Source organism: Corapipo altera, unplaced genomic scaffold (genome assembly GCF_003945725.1).
Source record: "Corapipo altera isolate COAL_440 unplaced genomic scaffold, ASM394572v1 2, whole genome shotgun sequence".
Lineage (NCBI taxonomy): Eukaryota > Metazoa > Chordata > Aves > Passeriformes > Pipridae > Corapipo > Corapipo altera.
In genome coordinates, this window is record NW_020884890.1 from 10,621,806 (window position 1) to 10,643,987 (window position 22,182).

General features: G+C 38.6%; 1 protein-coding gene across 3 annotated transcripts in view; it reads right to left on the reverse strand.

The window, feature by feature from the left end:
• Positions 1–13,908: 13,908 nt before the first annotated feature.
• IBTK (inhibitor of Bruton tyrosine kinase) overlaps positions 13,909–22,182 on the reverse strand; it is a 55,848-nt gene continuing 47,574 nt past the window's right edge. For all 3 annotated transcript variants that reach the window (XM_027644808.1, XM_027644809.1, XM_027644807.1), the window contains exons 27-29: positions 18,636–18,704; positions 18,403–18,535; positions 13,909–16,011 (exon numbers count right to left, since the gene is read on the reverse strand). In XM_027644808.1, coding sequence (XP_027500609.1) covers positions 15,886–16,011; positions 18,403–18,535; positions 18,636–18,704 — 328 coding nt within the window. In that variant the 3' untranslated portion in view covers positions 13,909–15,885. The remainder of the gene's footprint in view (positions 16,012–18,402; positions 18,536–18,635; positions 18,705–22,182) is intronic.

The following is a 22,182-nucleotide window of genomic DNA, read 5'->3' on the forward strand; positions in this document are numbered from 1 at the left end:
AAAAAGACTGTGTGCATTAAATGTAAAAGAGTTGCATTACATCAAGATTTTATTGGGTTAATGTTGCAATTTCAAAACTTGCTGCGTTTTTAAATTCTTAATACACTAGGTTATTGTCAGTCTTTACTTTTAATATAAAGTAGTTTTCTTTGTTCAGAACAGAAAAGGAAGGTAAGAATATGAAGTTTTATATTGGAAAAGCCACTGACATTTTCCGTTTCAGAAGCTCTTTTTCAGCACAAGAAAAACAGGATTTTTTTCAAATGCAAAATTACTGAATAAGTAGAGAATACTTTAAAAACTAGGGATAGGAGGAAACAAAAGCATTCTAGGATTTGCCTTCAGCCCCCATCTACAGCACAAACAAACTCAAACATGAATCTTGCTGACCACCAGGAAAGCTTCACTGCTGCTTCTTCATTCACCTGTTTCAGTCCTCTGTCCTTCCCTATTTCTTCTCAGACCAGAACGGCATGCTGACAGACTACCCAAAGCAGAATTTCTGACCTCCTCTGAAGCATCACATAGTGTGTGAGAAAGCTTCTTCCAAAGTCACAGTCTTGTAGTAAAGCCCACAAGGAGAGAGAACTCAGCAGAGACTTTCCCCTGCACATGGCATGGCCAGACACCATTCCTGAGACAGAAACACACTGTTGAGCTTCCCACAGCAAGCTCCACACATGCTTCTCACAAAAGTCTGCATCCCTCTTCACCAAAATGATGACAGTTTACACAAGTCAGGATGAAGGAGACATGCTTGGTACTGGCAATTTTCAGCTAGAAGTAGCTGAAAGACCTATTTTCCTGGACTGGCAGAGTTCCTCTGTTGACTTACCTTATCTTACTCAATTCTCACTGACTTCTTTGAATTTGATTTCACAGATATTTAATTACGCTACTTAAAACACAAGCACTAAGTGTTGAAAAGTTACATGTGAGATAGTACACTAAAGTGTATCAGATAGGGGGGAATCCCAGGTGGGTATGAAAGGGCTTTGGCTGTCCAGTGTGCTGGCTAACAATTAGTAAAACAGTGTGGAAACAGAAAACTGCTACCAGAGATGTGTCTGACTACAGTTTTGTAGGCCACTGCAGAAGCACAAAAAAGATAGTAAACATCAATTCCATTTCTAAATTGTATTAAAAAACCCTTAATATGGGTTAAAAAAAATCTGGATCTAATAAAAAGGCTAGAAAAAAAATGGAGAGTGATTGTGGCTCTATGGTGAAGCAAAGCTGGAAACATTGCAGCAACAGACATGAAATCAGATATTATGAATATTGCAAAGGAATGTATAAATAAAATATAACCAATGTGAATCTGTGAGTAGATTAGATTCTGATTTCCAAGTAGATGAACTTTAAAGGGAGGATGTATAATAAGTAGTGTTTCCCTAGATAATGAGAGATATTATGAAATTGCAGTAATGGGAGAGAAAAAACTTGGGAAAGAGGAAGCCAGGCACAGCAGACCAATAAGCAGCAATTAAAAACTGCTGCTACACAATGCCAGGGCATTTAAATAAAACAGAATACTTTGGGGAGTGAGGGAGAGGAATCCTGAGAATTCTCCAAAAGCAGTTTAAAGCCATACAAAAATGGCATGTGTGAAAGATATTTTTGAACAGTGTTATCAAGAAGTTGAAGGAATCCCACAATAATATTCCACCAAGCTACTAAAAAAGACAGACTTGTGTAACTACCCAGTTTCCAGAGATGAACAGATGGCACTAGTAACAGAAAAGGGAAAGGCCATACCTGAAATGAAAGCACAGAAAGACACAAACCCTAGCAAACAGTAGAGACTTGCATAAACCTGATAAACAAGCTTATATGCAAACACAAGTCACACAGTGGCAGAGACAAGACACTGAGAAGAAAGGGGCAAGCGACATGGAAAATAAATCTGCACTCAGTCAATAGCAAATGTACAAGATGCAAACAAAAGAAAGAGGGTGATGTCAAGTAGAAAACTTAACAGAAAAACCTTATACATAGAATCATCATGTCAAGGGTTTCAGGAACAAATTTCCTTGCCAGTAAGTTTGAGATTTCTCACAGATGACATTAATAAAACACAAAAAGTAAAAAGGTAAAGGTTAGTCATTCCCCCCCCCTCAAAAAAAAAAAAATAAGACAGCAGTGAGTGAACAGGAAAACAGAAACCAAAGAGAGAAAATCAACACCTTTTTTTTCCATGAGAAACTCTATACTAAATAGTGCAAATTAAAACTGTACAATAGGATGAGTCTGGGATCTTTATTATGAACAACAGTTAGTCACATGAAAAGGGGTAAAGATTGAAATTTCTCATAGGGAGGAAAAGTCATGGGTTCCAAATAAAAACATGCATATAGCAACTAAAACCTCAGATACACTAAACCTAAGATACACAACAAAAAAAAGTAAAATTTGATAAAAATAGGATAGTTATGAGTCAGTCATAGCACATAAGTAACACATTGTTTATCACTGACTCTGAAGAAGTAAAAATGCTACTGCAGATATCCATCCTTAGCATTATCAGTGCAATAACCATTAGGATTTAAAACTATCTGGTATTTTCTCAAAAACTTGCAAGTACTTTCACCATCTGAGACAACAAATGGAGTAAGCTTCTACAGGATACTGTCTCAGCACACTGCAGCTTAAATGTTGATAGGAGCTGGAAGCCAGCTACCACATCCTGAAAAACAAAGTGGTGAATGAAGAGGCAATCAGAATACAGCATGAGATCAGCCAGGCAGAGCAGAAGTACCACTCCAGCAAAAGGCACTGAGCTGCTGGATTGCACATCAGCTTCATTATCAACAGATGGTCGAGAAATACTTGGAAACAACATCTTAAAATAAATGTCTGCTTGACAAAAGCCAGCCAGAATTTTTAAGAGTAGGTAAAAACTAGTGGCAAAGGATATTAGAGGATATTAGCCAGTAAGGAGAGGCTTTTTTTTTCTTTTCCCACTTAGTTGATTACTGGGTTGTGGGAGTTCTGGGGTGTATTTTTTTGTTCTGTTTGGTTTTTAACAAAAAATATCACAATCAAAACAGGTACTTCACTGAAGTGACTAAGAGGTAGAGAGCAAACTGCTGAGGTAGAGTGGCCTTGCTATGAGAAAACACATCAACTGAACAAGAACTTTGACCTCACAATGAAACAGAAAGCATCAACCACCCCAACTAGCTGAGAATTTTAATGCAGACACTAGAAGGAAACAGGAAAATAAAGCAGAAGCACCCAAGTGCACATATTCCTTATTCTGTCAGGCTGCCCCTGTCCCCACCTGCACCTGGAGGAAGAATTCTTCTCTGTGCCCACAAAGAAAAGAACCACAGAGAAAAGAGTCACATTCAGAATCAGATTGAAAGCATTGCTTAAAAGATGAGTGGATCATCAAGAACAAAAGGGCTGTAAAAAGTCAGAGCCACTATGAGAGGGAAGGCTATTTCTGAAAAGTCAGATTTGCCAAATTCTGCCCAGGACGCTGGGTTAAGTGGTCATGATACTTGCAGAAGTCAATTTAAGTGGTAAAGAGATAATGAGAGCTCATAGTACTGGCAGCAGGTTTTATATTTTAGAGTATTGTTAGCTACAGATAAATCTTTACAGGGTTAAAAAAAAAAAAAGAAGGAAAAAAACTTAAAAATCAAAAACTAAGGAAAAAATTTAAAAATTTAAAAAAAAAAAGAAAAAAAAAGAAAAGGGAAAAAAAAAGGAAAACACAAAAAAAAAAGGAAAGAAAAAAAAAAGAAAGAAAAAAAAAAGAAAAAAAAAGTCCCAATAGTATTTCAGTGGAAGAGTATGGTTGTTTTCTTGCAGTTAGTTTGTAGAAATATGTGCATATAACATTACCACCATATCACTGTCACATATGGAGAAAAACTAAATCTTCTATTAAAATCCCAAATAATACATTTTTTAATTGAAAAAAACCCTCTTCCTTGACAACACCAATGCTGAAATATTTCAACCTAAACATCTATGGAGGTCACTGGCTCTAGCATGTCCACAGACAGAAACAATAATAGGACTGATCATTCAGAAGAAAGATGATTACAAAGTGTCCAAGAAGCCCAGATCTGCTAGAAATACAAAAGCTCTGTAAGCATCAATCTTTCTCCCTGGGAGATATTGCTACATACATGAAAGAACTTACTTACAAATTCCCTTCAGTGTAGGACTGAGCACTTCAGTGAATCACCATTAGTATGGAGAACACTGTGTTTGTTCAGGTTAGAGATAATTTTGTATTGACAAATTGTGCTGCTTTTGGCTGGGATAGAGTCAATTTTTTCCATATTAACTTGCATGGGGCTGTGCTTTGGATTTGTGCTGAAAACAGTATTGATAATACAGGGATGTTTTCATTATTTTTGAGAAGAGCACAAGGAGATGGAAGGGGACACAGCCAGGACAGCTGACCCCAGCTGACCAAAGCAACATTCCATTCCATATGGCATCATGCTCAGCACATAAAGCTAGGAAAGAAGAAGGAAGTGGGGATGTTCACAGTAATGGCATTTGTCTTCCCAAGTCACCATTACCAATGATGGGGCCCTGTTTTCCTGGGAAATGCTGAACACCTGCTGGCCCATGGGAAGTGGGGAATGAATTCCTTGTTTTGCTTTGCTTTTGTGTGCAGTTTTTGCTTTACCTACTAAACTGTCTTTATCTCAACACATAAGTTTTCTCACTTCTACCCTTCCAATTCTTTCCCCCATCCCACTGGTCAGGGGTGAGGAAGCAGCTGTGTGGGGCTGAGTTGGTGGCTGGGATTAAACCATGACACAAATATATAAAGAAGTCATCTAATCTACCCTAACACCACATGATTTGATTTTAAATTTACTGTCTCAAACTAATGTGTCAGAAGCACAAGTGATGCAGTCTCCCTGAATAGGTAGCTATGATCTTATGTAAAAAAACTGAAAACAACTTTCAGGACCTTTTACTCGGTGAAGACAGCACATGTGCAAGAACAAACAGAACCCAGACAATGAATTCTTGTCTCACTCTTGTCTTACACAGAACAGGAGGGAACCAAAAGAGTCTCTGTGATAATTTATATGCTTGAAATACTTTTAACCGCAGGGGACCAGATCAATTTTGCCTGAAATTTTCTCTGCTCATTTGGAAGCATTTCCTGTCATGGATGTGAGTATGTGAGGGTGCATGAGAATGAAACTGGTTCCTGATTTCAGTCTGCTCTCCATCCTCCTCTTGGCTGCTTAGCTGCCTGTACCTCCATACTACTGCCTAGGAGTTACCATAACCTCCATGTCACAGGTCAAGAGCATGAAACAGTTTAATGAGAAAATAATTTTTGCTTTTTTGTCTTTTCTACTCAAGCAAGCTTTCTGTACTATATAATTAGTAGTTGCCATCAAAATACCATGATAGAACCTTCACCCAGACCTTCATAATGTTATTACTGCAAGGCAGTGTTTCAGTCAGTTCAATGCATAAGACATTAAAATAAATGCAACTGAATTTTTTTTCTCCTTTTCAGCCTGATCCAAAATGGTAAATTGATAGAAGAATGCCAGAAATATTGCAAAGGCTCAAGTTTGATACATTGCATCTACAACAGCTGAACTGTACCACAGCTGCACCACCACAGGAGAGTACATGAAGAAGCAGCCATACTTTTAGCAGATATTCAAGGCACAGATACTTTGGGGGAAACAGGGCTGGAAACTAGCATCTGATTAGAATCTGAGAAACTGCAAGAGAAATACTCTATATGTACAGCTCAACAGGACATAGAACTCTGTGAATTCATTTTTCATCTCTGCTTCACACTTTCACTTAAGCTTTAGTTTCTCTTCCCATGAACTGGAATTCAACATCCAGTATGTGAAATTAATCATTATTATGCTATCAGCAGTAGAATCCAAAAGAGATGTTATTAAAAATGCGAGAAATATCTAGACAAGAGTAAGAGTCAATAAACCAGCTCTTGAATCTGTTGGATGTCAGTATATTGTTTCAGAGTCCAAAGCAGCATTACGAACATCCAACCCTGAACTTACAGATGTCACTTTTAATATGTTAATTAAAGAAATATTAAATTCCTATTCATAAAATCTTCCTTCTTCCAGAACAGACATTGATTAATGTCCTCAATAAATAAAAGATCAACTTTTATTCTATGATAAATCTTTCAATTGTCATGTGTTTGTACTTTCCTGCTCTACCCACTGCATCTCCTCCAGCTGCTATGAGCTATTACTAATATTTCCAGAATGAAAACATGGAACTGTTCCTGTTTCTTCCCAAATGCCAGAACTGACAAAAATGAAACAGAAAGTGACATTTCCAACAATTTTTACCTGACCCATCATCCTTGCTGAAAATAAGTGTCCAAATAATAATGCAAGGCATAACTACTCCCACTTGATTTAACCTAAATTTTCCTTGGACTTCAGTGGGAGGAGACTCTTCATATGCTAGTCCACAATCCCTAACCAGAGCCAGTGTCTCTATACTTCTCATTTCTCATCTGTAGCTTCACCTGGGGGTGGGGGGGAGGAGGTGTGGGTGGATGGAGTGGTGACATTTACCAAAAAAAAAACAAAACAAAAAAACCAACCCCAAAGAACAGGTCATGAAACAAACAAAACAAACAAATGAAAGTCCTGATCCATACATCATAGTTTAGTGAATATCTAGCCATGATATGCAGTGTACAGTTGTTTACAGGACCATATTAAAGAGCAGAATGTGTTTGTTATTGCCACATGCCCACTACCTAAGTTGGGGCTGGCCATGATTCTCCCAAGCAAAAAACTTGTGAAGCAGTAGTCTAAAGCAGATAGGTTTACAGAGACCTATCTTGCCAAAACATTTGATTTTTCAAAATATTCCTCAGTTTTGTAGCCAGAGATTACTAAAGTAAACAGCTTTACAGTCCTTCAGGATAACCCAGTTCGACTAAGATGGAAACAAAGGAACAGTGATAAGTATAAATGTGATAAGGCAAAGCATTGATTTTCAGTCCATTACATTGCTCCTTTCAAAGGCATAAACCTCCTTGCATTAGCTTCACAGGGAGATTAAGTTCCTGTGCTTTCCTTGCCTAAAAAGAACTGATGCAGAAATTCTCTTTTCAGAGTTCCTTTTCTCCAATATACCCATCTTACCATAGTACAGATAAGAAGTCCTACCCAAAGTAGATCGTCTTCAATAGTCCATAAATTAATTTCCTTTCCTATTTAACATACAACATATTTTGTGCTAACAAAGCTTTAAGAGCTTGCTGGACTTTCATGTTTCTGTCCCTGCAATAAGGTTTCCGAGAATCTGGTCAAGACCTCACCCCAACAGAACCACAGTAATAGCAATATATTTTTTATAATGTTATACAATGAATGACATGGTAATCTGTTTTAAACTCTTGTTTAAAGTTAATTCTGACCATGCAGACATTCCCTATCAACAACTCCTTTAAGTAAAGCTGAGAAGGACATATAAATGCGGATGTGAAGGGAGGTAGTGAACAGAGAAAGCTCCTTTCCCATTCATGAAACAATTGAAACAAGCAAACAGTACACTATTAGTAAGCAAACTCTGACAGCTTTCCCCCTAAAATCTTACTAACACAGAAACATGGAGGCAAGTAGGTTGTGAGGCCTAAGATGAATACAGCCAGTAAAGATCTCTTTGATCCATCAGTGCTGTCTCATCCAAACCACGGGGAAGGAAAAGGCAAGAGGGTACACATCCTAAGTGGAGAGAAATGGGAACACTCTCCTCAGAAAATGAAAAGGAGGCAGATATACTAAGACTGATGGCATTAGTCTTCAGGTATTACCTGTTCTACTGGTGTTTTCCCCCAAATTTAGGGCCATTCCCCTTGAAAGATCCAATTGTTTGAATGCAGCCTCTGAACACTCCAACTGGAAAGCCTGTCCCTTAAATATTCCTAGACAGTCCAAAAGCACGGGTATTTAGTTTTCCCTTGGTGAGAGAACTAGCTTACCAAGAGGGAACCCCCGACTACAGATGTAACCATTGTGACTTCGAGCATCATGTGACAGAAAGGTAATAGAAGACAGCCTTATGTTGACCTCTGCAAAACAGGACAAGACAAAGATGTTGCAAAAAGTGATTTCATGTTCTAACAAGAGTTTGCACCAGGTCAGTAGTTACCTTCATTTTGTAATGGTTTTCAACACTAGACCTTCAGTTATTGCTGCTCCTTCTGAAGCTTCAAAGGAACAGGGGGAAAAGGACTGAGTAAAACCTGAGTTTATTGTTTCTAGGAAAGAAGAGGTTGGAAATTGTAAGATGAAAGTGAATAAAGGGCAGCATAAACAATTGCAGCTTGCAACTTACAACGAGTTTTGAGAATTCCAGACAGAAGAGAGAGTGCCCTTGGGAGTGCAACTTCCACCTCTGCTTGCATTGCTGTCCAGCCCTGAAATCTTACACGTATCAAATAATACCACATGCTTTGAAATCTAAATATATTCCTCTTTTCCCCTCAATCAAGTTATGCTCATGCCTTTTTTTTTTTAATTTTATTGTACTGTTTAACCATTTCCTTGTCTCTCTTCTGCCACTGCCATTCCCCCTGCCCCCAGCTTAACTACTGGGAATAATTTTAATTTTATTGCTTCAAATAACAGGAATTTCAGGTCAAAACTTTCCTAGATTACAAGAGGACATTTTAGAGACTCAAAAGTTGTTTACCACCTGTTCTTACAGGTTAGATGAAAGATGTTACCTGTTAAACACCTCAAAGAGAATATCTGTGTTGAGATGAATACACGTTGTGATTAAAATCTTCACCTTCTCTTTGCTTCTTTCTTGCCCTGATAGTACTAAGATAATACAGTATCTTTAACATAGAGATGGACTGAACATGTGATGCAAAAAAAAATGATGTGCAGAAATATGTAAAAGATGTACTGTAAAACTACTTCTACGACATGAACAAGAAACCACAGAGGACGTAAACTCAATTTTCTTCTCTTTGCAGTTCACTTTCAGACACCTTACAGTCAGCCCATCACTTCTCCATGCAAGTGGCACTTATTATTTTGTGCAGTTCCTGCCATAGGTTAGTGTCCTTTCCCTCAAGGAATTCATCATTACCAGTTCAACTAGTTAAGCTTCCCTATTTAAAGTGACATCATCACACTAAAACTTGTAATCACAACCATCATAGACTTATCAATAACAGGTCAAGCACTTTTTACAAAAACATTAGTTGACAAGACTAGAAATTGCTCATGAACATGGAAACAAAACAAAAGAGAAATATGACCTGATCAGCTTGTGAAGGGCTTACAGCCCCTTCAGAACAGTAATGAACAGATATAACCAAACAGCTGGCAGCCCAGAGGAGCATGTTCTGGCAGCAGATGCACTTGCTTTATAAAGACGGTCAGAGAAAGAGAAGAACAAGTTTTGGTTGAAAGGAATTGCTATATAGCTGATTCCAGAAAAGCTACAGTCTCCACATGGGACTGGAACAAAAAAACTTACAGACTCTCCTTCAGGACATGACTATAAATGAGTACATTTAACCTTAGACTAACCAAACTCCTACTTGTGTGCTGACAGCCACCACCTGGAAGCTGGGTAACAGTCCACAGTTAGTGTACCTCACAAATACAGTGAGACGTAATTGTTAACATTTGCAAAGCATAGAGATAAAGTTCAGATGAAAAGGTTCACTACCACTCAGTACACACAGATGGAGGGAAGAGATAACACATTAACTGTATTTGTTGAAGTGGTGTAATATATCCTAATTCTACAAAGACAAGCAAATATGGCTATGCACACGTGCATGCACACACATTCTCCTTCAGCCCATTTGCTACAAGCTGTATGTGTAACACAAAGATGTAATCCTGGAAATCCCGCTGCACTCACAGCTCATTCCATCTTTGCAGTATCCATGAACGTGGACAGTGTGTCTTGTAAACATCTTAAAATACAGTGGCGAAAAAAGACTTATATTCTGCATATTTTTCCCTTCTGTTGCAATAAAGGCAGCATATAGAAGGCAGCGTAAGCAAAAATATCTGTATGTGTGCATAAGGAAAACAAAAAACAGCTTTATGCTTAATACATCCTTTACATCTTTTTTTTTTATGCTAATGTATCAGCAGTTGCTCCCAGTGTTCTGTCACCAAATGGCATGAGTACAGTTCGCACCAGGAAGTGCTGTGTTGCCATCTATGACATTTAGCAGAAGTGGTAGGGTCCTGTAGCAGAAGATCAAAAATACCCGTAGAAGTCACGCTGAAGGCAGTCACAGCTGATGAATCAGGATGACTGGAGAGAGCTGAGCAGGAGCAAGTAGCTTGTATTCCCTGTGCAGCTCTCATGACCTCTTCGCCTCCTGTATAGGGACAGCAGCCAGGCTCATGCAGCAGGTACAGCTGCTGTACTTAAAGCAAAGGGCACCTGGCACACTCCCAACCACGTAACCTATAGCACAGGCAGCTATTTCCCTGTAGTCAGGGTTCAGTGCCTGACAAACGTACGTGACATATTCCTGCAGAATTACAGAACAATGAAATGACTACGTGAAGAAGACTCATCTTCTTTAATGGCAGTTCAATTCGAGGAGACAGAGACCTGTAAATATTTTCAGTGCTGTGAGAAATTAGTTAAGAACACAGACTCAGGAGTTGCATTCTCCTTATCTTCCTGAAAAACTTTTAAAGAATATGGAAGGGGGGGGAGGTGAAGAAATCTTGAAGTATTGAGAGTGATATAAAAAAACTTTTGGGTCCATATTTCCTGCCTACTTTCTTATTTGAGAATGATACATGAAAATTATGATTATTTTTTATTAGGAGAAAGGAGAGAACTGACTCTCGGCTTTCCCCCAGCTGTACATTAGTACTTGGGAGAATACACAGTGGATCTGTTTCAGTCTGCTCTAAGGTAAGTTTGCCTTTTGTTTGTTTGTTTGCTTATCTGGTTCTCATGCATGCTATATCCCTTATGCAAATGAAATCAGAAGAAAAAAACAATAAAACATACCCAGGCTTTTAACAGGTTTACTCCATTCATTATCTGAAAAGTTTATGCACAGTTTGGAAGAATTGACCCCAAACATTAAAAGAACGTATTTTAAAGCAACTCTAAAAATCAGGATCAAGGGGAGTGTGATTATCTGTTCTAAACCATCCCTTAACTCAGACCTCGTGAACTTTCTGGATCAGTTTCTTCTCAAAAAAATGCAGTTGAATGAGAACATTGTTATCCCACTGTGAAGTTATTAATCCTATAGAAGGTTTTGACTGGGTATTAAAAGCATCCTCCAAGAAGGGTTACCCAAAGAAAATGCACTTGAACAAAGCCTCATGCTTTTGACAAACTCATGCAGTTCCTGTGAAAAGATGAACCAAAAAGTTCTTTTCCTTCTTTGGAAAGGCTGAGACATGCAAATTCAAGTACCTTCATGTGGTCTGAAAGGAGCTGGAGAAGACCCATCCAAGGCAGGCACCAGAGCCTGGAGAGAACTCTACTGAGCAGCCCTCAGAAGCCCACTCCAGGATCTTCACACTCCCTTGACTCAACTGCTGACCTCTTTACTGTCTGCAACAGCAGCTTAGTCACACAACTCCTACCCCAAGGCCCGGTTTCAGGCCCTGATACCCATACACAATCACATTTGAGCAGAAGACTGCTGACATTTCAGTCACTCAAATTACAGGAAATACAACATGGTTTAAGCAACACTTTGATAAATTTGAGTACACTCTTCAAGGCTGACCTACAGAGCAGAGTTTCAACTTTTATAAGTATAATATGTTAGTATTAGTTCCTGCCGATCCTTATCTGAAGCCATTGCAAGTTTGCTGAATTTCTTTTCTCATTTTATTCAAGTGCTAAGAGAGAAAAAAGGGGGGGAAAAGGCCATGCTAAAGAAATAGCATTCTATATGAGAAATAAAAGCAAAAGAAAAGGGGAAAGGGAGAATAAAAGAGAAAAGGGGGGAAAGGGAGAATAAAAAAGGGGGAAAGAAGGCAGAACTGCTGCTGGAACAATAAAGATAGCTCACCTGAGGAGTATCTTCATTTTGTTTCTTTACATCCAACTGCCTTCCTCCAGAAAAGGCCTTCAAGGCTCCTAGTGCTGAAGCACTAGTGTAACATAAGTCCATGTAGGTCTTATCCATCTGAAAGCTGCTACAAAATTGGTATTTTTTTGGTGCCATGATATACACCATAGTTCAAGAAAGTTTCCTGAAAAGCAAAAACTTTCTAGGTAGAGTTTGTGTCAGATACAACTCTCTCATCCAAGAAAAATCTCTCACAAACATTAGGGGAACTCTCTGAACTCAAAGAATACCTTTGCTGCACCATTGCTAAAACCCTTTCCATACATGTATTGTATGTGTGTGAATTTGTTGGTCTTCTACAATTAATAAGTTCTTTTTTAAGGAATAACACCTAAAATGCTACAAATACAGTCTCTGCCCTCTTGGTGCTTATGAGGTCTGCCACAGCTTGAGTCTTGACAGGAGGGATTCGCCTTTTGGATGCCTTAACATCTCACCTGACCAGGCTACAGAACATCACATGTTAAAGAGAGAAAAACTTTCCCTTTGGTTTAACTAACAGGCTCTTTGGTGGAGCTTTACAAACTTTCTTTGGAGTAAAATGGATGGAATCCATTCTGAAAACTTTCAATACTTTAACTGACCAGTTCCTGTTACTGGAAAGGAACATTCTCTGATGACATCACGCAAGTCAAGGCTTAAGGGTTTAAGTTACTTAATTTCAGCGTAAATCTTTTACCTTTATATTTAGAGTGAGATCTAAGAATCCAGTGTTCTATTCTGACTTGTGTTGTCTTTACATTAGAGCAAGCAATTCTTTGGGTAAGGAAGAGTTCAGATTGCAAAAGGGCTGCAAAATTTGATTTCAATAGCAGAACGATCAATGAACTTCTCAAGCTGCGCACTTTCAAAAGAGTTCAAAGAGTTTCTCACTGTATTATTTACAAAAAAAGAAAAGAGGACGCGTGGACACAAATGGACACCAAAATCATTCAAAGTCCAAAGGCTTTTTTTTAAAGAAGTTCAGTTCCACAATTTGACTATTGCAGTAGAGCCTTCGTGAATGCTTTCATTTTAGAATATGTAGCTTTTTAAAAGGTCCTGTTGCCACCTATAAATGACACCAATCACAAGAGGCAGGGAATGGGAATTCAGTTAAAAAACATATGGTAGGAAGGTATCATCAAGATTTATACAAGTCAAATTCGAAAATTTAGTAATTTTTTTGACAATGCTCTTCTGTGAAAGATTGTATAATCAGTCCTTATATGGAGATTCCATTCAACAATACTCTACTGTCAGATTATTCACTAAAAAACAACCTCTCCTCTTGAGGAACAAAAGCAGTTAAGGTTCTCTAATTGACTGAAGTCTCCTGCTTTACTTATATTTTCATTTCAATATACAATGCAGAAAAGTTATACATTTCTCAAATGCCTTCACATGACTATAATAGCACATGCTGAAGGCAGTGTAGTACTATTAGAATTTTAGATGTATTTATTTCTCCATTTTAATGTGAAAACATTTGCAACTTTTACTTATCCTTCCATTTTTTAAGAAGTGACTGAGGTTAGGGATAATGAATGATGAAGAAAAGACAAAATGCTTACTGTTGTTCAAGAAACCTGTTTTGGGGGTTGGTTGGTTTGAGATATAACAAATATTTCACTAGAATCCTTTTGATAACTTTGCATTTCTTACACTAATTAGCCATAATACATTTCCTTGAAATTATATATCTGTATCCTAAATATTGTTTTTTACTGCAAACTCTGAGGTGTTGCTTTATGTTTATAGGAACCTGGGAATTCCACCCTATTTTGGTGTAAGTTAAAGGAATTAATAAGCCCAGAAACGACAAGACATTATTAGAGTTGAGTGAACAAAGATGGAATTCATTTTTAGCACTATGAGAAAGGTCACAAACTTGGGCATCTGACTTAGAAAATGCCAACCTTCTGTGTCACAGTTTAGCCTTAACTTTAAGCTATTCTACCACAACAGTTTAAAAACATTCTCAGCTCAAGAAGAGTGGCACACTGATCATTCCTTATTTTTGTTTAGGAGTATTACATATAAGTGATGATGCCTAAACAAACTGTGACAATAAACCCAGAACTTAAAGCAGTCAAGTTCCCTGGCACAGTGGAAGCATCAATCCTCTTACAATATCAGGAGAATGAGATTTTAAACAGCATATTTTGAAAAGAAAAAAAAAAACAAAACACAAATTAGGAACTTTACAATAATTTTACATTTGATAACAAATTGGGTTCACACCTGGAAAGGTCCACTTCTTTTTTAGCTGTTTCTCACAGTACATAAGCTTTCTTTTAAATCAGAACTATAGTTTCAGCAGGCCCTAAATCCCTGCAGTGCATCAAGTAAAGCCCTTACTGCAAGCAGTACCATCAGTATAGTGAATGAATCACCAGTAGAATTAAAAAACAGAATTAAAAGTTACATCATTTTTCGCCTGTGCAGCTTCAAAATGCCTACAGTTCTTGTTTCATACAGAAAAGAAATACTTTTAGATCACTCTGCAGTTACCTAAATCATTGATTATATATAGACAGCACATAGAAGTATATTAACTTTGTGTAAATCAAGATTTTATGGTTTATTGCGTTTGTTTACAATTTTTGTGGGGAATTTTTTTGGTGTAGCTTGACCTGAAATCATTAAGACATATCTACATAGGTTTTTTCAAGATTCTTTTATCACACAGTGATCAATTCTCTACATTCATTTTCTATAGCTCTCTCAATTCCAGTTTTCCAGAGTTTGCAAGTACTAACACTACTGAGAAAGTACAAGTTCAAACACACCTACACAAACAAGACAAACTAGACAGAATATTGCAGATAAGGCTACCTTTTTTTTTTCTTTTTTTATATACAAATTTGTTTCAACCAGGCACAGAGAACTTTGGAACACACTACTGAAAGCCATCTATGATAATCTTTGAAGGTTAGGTGTTTGCAAATTCCCCAGTCAAGCACTCATCCCTATAGCTTTAATAATGCATGCTCAGATCTTTTATTTCCTTCAGCATTTCAAGTGAATTGTTCCTCAAACACAGTGGTTCTAAAACTGTACCATATTTACCAGAATAAGACTATAGATGGGCTAATTAAGTACCACCACGTTCTATCCAACTGTGTGCTTTACTTCATGACAGAGCTCACTGCTCAAAGGTTGATCTCATAACAGTGGAAAACATATACAATTGAGCCAGGAGCAGGCAAAGGCCGGGCACTTGGGAACAGCCTGGGGCACAACAGTGAAATGCACTGGCCACAGCAACCAGAGAACCAGTACTGGCACACGGAACTTAAGGAAAACTGCATCATCAAACAAAGTCCTTCACACAAAGTCCAAGCACAAACTTTTTTCCAATAATCCCAATTGGTCAGAAAGCTCTAAAGGACATACTATCCCCCAAACTTTTCAAGTGTGTAATTCTGCACATCCAATTCCACATTAAATCACAAAATAAGCACTGGCTTTCCAGACACCTGTAAATTTAACAAAAATCCCTTACAATTTAAGATTAGCAAATGCATTCCCAATCTACAGCTTCATGTAACATTACTAATAGTATGTCTTGTTAAAGAAATTCTCTCAAAACATACATACAATAGATACTGTGGGAAAAGGACACAGTGAACATATTATTTCATTCTCTCTAACAAATACCTAGTGATTATGGGCAGTGTTTTAATGCTGATGTTAAAAGTTTCATGATTCTTATTCTTCCAGTCCTGTTTTACTTGTAGCAAGAATTACAACTTCAAAAGTGCAAATACAACTGTGAAGACTGTGTAAGGGAGGACTTTGAAGAGTACGGATTAGTGCTTGTTCCACATAGGTGTAGCTATAGGTCCCTGTGAAGCCCTTTCAACAGTCACAAATTCATCAGGGTTGTCAAAAGCTTCATAGTGGATTAATAAATCTTGAATTGCACACTCCTCGATCTGGAAGAAAAAAAAGAACATGTATGTCAGTGTCAGATCTACATTTACAACACTGGCATAGTTATGAACTGGCTTTACTGGTCCTGAATGCATGCCTGTTACAGACCTCCTAATCAGGAAGAAGTAGTAGGTGAGATTTTCTTCAGGCAACTTTAAGAAACCTCATGTTTTCAGGCCCTGCTCCTCATGGGAAACTGAACTACCATAGTATCTGCTGTAAAGGGAACACAGCAGGGCACAAGCAGTCCAGGAGGTCTGCATTGGTGAAAACTTCTTAACACAGATGACCAAGGAGCTGATCAAGGGAGACACTGCTGGATCTCATACTTGCAAAAAAAAAAAAGGACTGGTCAGGGATAAGAAGGTTGAGGGCAGCCTTGGCTGTAATGACAATGAGATGCTGGAGTTCGGGATCTTCAGAGTTAGGAACAAGACAAATAGCAAATAACAACCTGGGACGTCAGAAGAGAAGACTATGATCTGAAGGGGTCTGCTTGGAAAAAATTCAAGAGTTATGGTCTCAGAAAGCAGAGGGGTCCAGGTCAGCTGGTTGATTTTAAGGATCAACTCCTCCAAGCTCAGAAATGGTTCATCCCAATGAGCTTCTTAGCCCAGTAAGAGTGGCAAGAGGACTGCATGGACATAAAAAGAGCTCCTGACAAAACTCAAATGAAAAGGAAGCATATAAGAGGTGGAAGCAGAGAAAGGTGACACAGAAGGAAAACACAGACACTGTAAGCACACAGGAACAGAATTAAGAAAGTCAGTGCCCATCTGTAGCGGAATCTGTCAAGGAACTTGAAGGGCAACAAAAAAGGCTTCTACAGCAGCAAAAAAAGACAACATGGGTCCACTGCTGAATGACAAAGGCACGGAAAAGGCTGGGGACCCAACAGTCATCTTCATCTTGGTCTTTAGTGGCAAGATCAGTCTTCAGCAATCTCAAGCCCCTGAGATAAACCTGGCTAATATATCTGCAAGCCTCACTCTCAAAAAAAAAATCTTTGAAAGATTGGTTCCTGAGAACTTGAAGGAATCAAATGTCAGTGCTACATTCAAAGAGCGCAATAGGGTGACCACTTATCAGCAACCCTCATCTTGATCCCTAGGAAAGTGTTACAGTTTAAGTATGGACTAAGAGCTTAAGTGGACAAGCCTAAGAACAGACCATATAAATGGCATGTGAGAAATTGAAAACTGGTTGAACTTGTGATCTCAAAGGGTTGTGTCCAGTGGCAAAAAGTTAGATGCCAGGTACTAGCACCAATACTGAGACTAGGGCCAGTACTGTTTAACATCTTCATCAATAACCCACATGATAGAACACAGTGCACCCTCATCAAGGCTGCAGGGGTGGCTGATATACCAGATGGCTGTGCTGCCACTCAGAGAGACCCAGACACATTGGAGAAATGAGCTACAAGGAACCTCATGAAGTTCAAGAAAGGAAAACACAAAGTCCAGCTCCTGGGAAGAATAATCCCAGGCACCAGCACACACTGGGAGTCGACAAGCTGGTAAGCAGCTCAGTATAAAAGCAGCTGGGGTTCTGGTGGACAAAGTTGACTTTTAGTCAGCAACGTGTGCATATGGCAAAGAAGTATGACAGCCTTCTGTGCTCTGTGAGGGACAGTACTGCCATCAAAATGAGATAGATGACCCTTTCCCTCTACTCAACAGTGGTGAGACACATTTGGAGTGCTGGGTCCACTGATGGATTCCTCAGTACAAGAGACACACAGATATACTGGAGATAGTCCATTGAAGAGGCAAAAAATGATTAAAAGTTTGAAGCATCTGACACTGAAGAGATGCTGAGCACACTGAAGTTGTTTAGCACGGAGAAAAGAAGGCTTTGGGAGATCTTATCAAAGTATATAAATATCTGATAGGTGAGAATAAATACAACTGAGCCATGCTCTTCTCAGTGGTGCCCAAAGACAGGAGAAGAGGCAAAGGGCACAGATTGAAAAACAGAAAATTGCATTTAAAAGTCTTTTTTATTGTGAGAGTGGTCCCTGGAATAGGTTTCCCAGAGAGGCTATTAGCCTCCATCCTTGCATGGTAGCTTTGAGAAACCTGATCTCACTGGCCCTGCTCTGAGCAGGGATTTGGATTAGACATTTCCAGAGGTTCCTTTCAACTTCAACCATTCTGTGATGCTGTGAATATATTTATCATGGACTCGGTAGTCAATCTGACTTTAATACAGGCCTACCTTATCAAAGAGCAATGTAAAGTTATTATTAAATTATATTTAACATTATCATATAAATGGCATGTACTAATACATAATAAATTAAAAAAAAATTAATACTAATAACTGATCTCTGAAACAGCCATTGGAAACACGCTGTGTTACTTTACAGCAGCAGTAACTTGGCACTTTACCTGGATCAAAGCCAAAGGTTTTTCTCTGCTCCTAATAAGAGCAGCCTCTTGCTGGAGCTCTTCCTCTACAATAGCTGAAAACATGACAGGTGCCATCACAGGAGAGCTGGCTGGTGATGCTGCTGACCAAGGACTGCAAAAAACACAAACAACATTATGAGGCAACATCAAGAACAAAGTCAGCACAACACACAGAAAACAAGCTCCAGAATCTAAGCCACTGTCAAACTTACTTATGATTCTCCAGCTGAGGAGAATCCACAACATGGTCTTCCAGACCTGGACTACTTCTACTGGTGCACCTGGAAAAAGGTAGGAAAGGAGACTGAAAGTCACAGACAGAGCATTCTCCTATACCACATCGTGAAGTACAAACTTCCAGTAGGCAATTTGAACAAATGTGTATAGTTTTTCCAGAAGAAAGGCATTACAATGCAATGGTGAATTTGTTTTTAAGTGTGATACAGTGACTAAAGGAGACACTGATGCTCATTTCTAACTACTAAAACTTAATGGAACTTCAGTTTGGGCATTAATTCTGGCATTTCCTAACATTTGAGCATTTAAACAAAAGTGCGTCATTTTGGGGTTTGGTTGTTTATTAAGAAAAAAAGGCTTTTTTCCTTTTTTACATGTGAATTAGCCAACTGAGTTATGCACTACCAGCACTGACTATAAAACTTTGCAATTAATATGAAAAGAATATGGTTTCAAGATAAAAATCCAACTGTCCTGCATTCAAATTAAGCATTTCATATAAAAGAACCAGTGCTACAATAGCACTAGAGGAAATTACTTCCTCAAGTGTAAGCCCAAAAATTATGGACTTTCAGTACTTATCCTGTAACCACCCCCCCACATTCATAAGAATAGCATAAAACCAGAATTAACAGAATAGAAAAAAAAAATCTTGAAATATTTATAGAGTTCCCAACAGGATGATATTTTATGCAGCTGCAAAATGTTAACCTCTTAGTAAAATAAGTCACATTTGGTATATTGTACTCCTCAAGCGATGAGGATTTTTGTAAGAAAAATCCTACACCAGTAGGAAGAGAGGACACTATTCTCATGATTTAATACCTCTCTTTGACAACTTCTGCAATTTCCAGAACTCTAAAAAAAGTGTTACAGCATACTATGAAATGCTGGCAGACTTTTTTGAATTATTCTGTGGCATTGCAAATAACTCTAAGGGTGTTGCTATTACAATAAATCAGTCTCAACTTTCTTTAAGGTTTTGGTAATCCTTTGTAAGTGACCACAAACTCTTGAAAATGACACAAAAAACCCCCTATAGAACGCTAAGAGAATTCCAGTAACTACTAAGTTCTCTGTATGGAATATTTTCCCCAGAACACAATTCCAAAGACAACAAAAACCATGACTCCTACCGCTAAGCAATGAGGGCAAGATCTCAAAAAATCTGGAATCAAACATCCATCATCAAAAATGACATTTAAATGAACTGTGTTGACCTCTTTGTCAAAAAATATAATTTGCCCACCAAAAAAACAATGTACATTGCCAGGACATGTATCTTTGTACTCAGTCTGAAAAATATGGACTGAGTAAATGGACTACAATATGGGTGTAAAATAGGCTGGAAATGGATTAGCTGTACAAAGTCCAAATGGAAACCAAGTACTTGTGGTGGTTCTCAAGGACTGATACTGGAACCAATCCTTTCAAGCATCTCTGGTACAAGAAAACACACCCTCAGCAGGCCACAGATGGATGGGGAAAGGATGTGGACAGTGCACATTCTGAATGCCACGCTGCCACTCAGAAGCCCTCAAGAGGCCAGAGAAATGTGTAGCTGATAACCAATAAATTTCAACAGCAAGTGCAAAGTCCTGTATTTGGAAGAGAACAGCCCCACAACTCAGTACAGGCGAGGGGCTGACTCGCAAGAAAGCAGCTCTGCAGAGAGAAAGCAGAACCTGCAGAGTCCTCGCTGGCAAGGAGTTGAAAATGTCATCAGCCTGTGCCTTGGCAGCAAAGGCAGCCAACTGCATCCTGGGCTATAATACAAAAAGTACAGCAAGGCAGTCAGAGGAACTGATTCTTCATATAAATGAAGAATAGATACCCTGTATCTATTAGTCTATAAACAGAGTATCATTCTCACTTTTGTGCTCCTCAATTCAAGAAGAATGCTGTCAGGTTGGAACAAATCCAGCAGAGGGCCACCAAGATTAGGTGTTAATCCCAAAGGGAGTCAGCAAAGGGCAGATCTCACTGCTGTTGTCTTCAACAACCTCACTGGAGGGTAGAGAAAAGATGCAGCGAGAATCTTCTTAGAGGGGCACAATAAGAAGCAACATACGCAAGAGGCAAAATAGGAAATCCCAGGCAGATATAAAAAAAAAAAAATCCCATATGGAGATGATTATACACTGAAACATGCTGCCCAAAACGTTTGGGATATCTTCACACTTGGTAGCAGTCACAACTCAACTAGACTAGGTTCTGACAAAAATTATCTAGTTTGACTTACTTAGAGTGGGAGTCTAAACTACAGAATCTAAATTATTCTACGATTTCAACAGCAGGGCACTACTTTTTATCTGCATCCAGCTTTGGGATCCTCAGCACAAAAAACCATGGACCTTGGAGTGAGTCCAGAGGAGGGATACCAAGATGATCAGAGGGATGGAGTACCAACTCTTGTATGAGGAAAGGCTGAGAGAACTGGGTTTGTTCAGCCTGGAAAAGAGAAGGTTTTGGGGTGACCAAATTGTGGCCTTCCAGTACCTGAAGGGAGCATACAGGAAAGACAGATAGGGACATTTTACAAGAGCATGTAATGAAAGGACAAGGGGGAATGGCTTCAAGCTGAAGGACAGTAGGTTTAGATTAGATATTATGAGGAACTTCTTTGCTGTGAGGTTGGTGAGGCACTGGAACAGGTTGCCCAGAGAAGTTGTGGATTCCCCATCCCTGGATGTGTTCAAGGTCAGACTGGATGGAGCTCTAAGCAACCTCATCTAGGAAAACATGTCCCTGCACATGGCAGGGGAGACGAAACCAGATGATCCTTAACGTCTCTTCCAACTCTTCCAATCATTCTGATTCTATGATAAACTAGCATCCAGCTTTTACTGCACTTTAAGATAAAAACATATTAAAAGCACGAAAGAACCAGAGGAGGGAAGAAGAAGAGGAGATGAAGGCAGTTTTTTGCACTTTTATACTCGTGTTATCTCTCAGCTTTATCTCTTTTTCCACCTGCTTTAGTAATACTCACCTTCCTGCACGTTTGACAGTAACCAATTTGACAGCTACACTCTTCTTCCCACTCCCAACCCAAAGAACTCACAGCACTACTATAAATGACCCCAAGTAGAATGTTGTACTTGACAAAGTTGTCTCAGTACAGACTAAAAGTTCCTTCCAGAGTAAGATTTCTATACAAACAAACAAACCAAAAAACCTAAACAGCCAAAAAAACCATCTCAACAGGAATTTCCAAAAACTGGAATTCCTAGTTCCAGCATCACAGCATACTCTAGCGATCAGTTAAAAGACAAGTAAATACTTGTGTCATCTCCCTTAATTTAAATATGGCTTTAAAATGTAGGAAGCAGTCGAGGTATTTTGAAGCTGTTTGTACATATATATATCTGTGCTTCTTGCTAGCAAGATATTCAGTCAAGATATTAAATCAACTGCAGATATTTCAACATACTAGATTAATTCCTCAGCTGGCATCAAAATAACTAGGGGAAATGGAATAGACAGGAAACGTGAAGCTAGCATATACAGGAAAATGGGAAA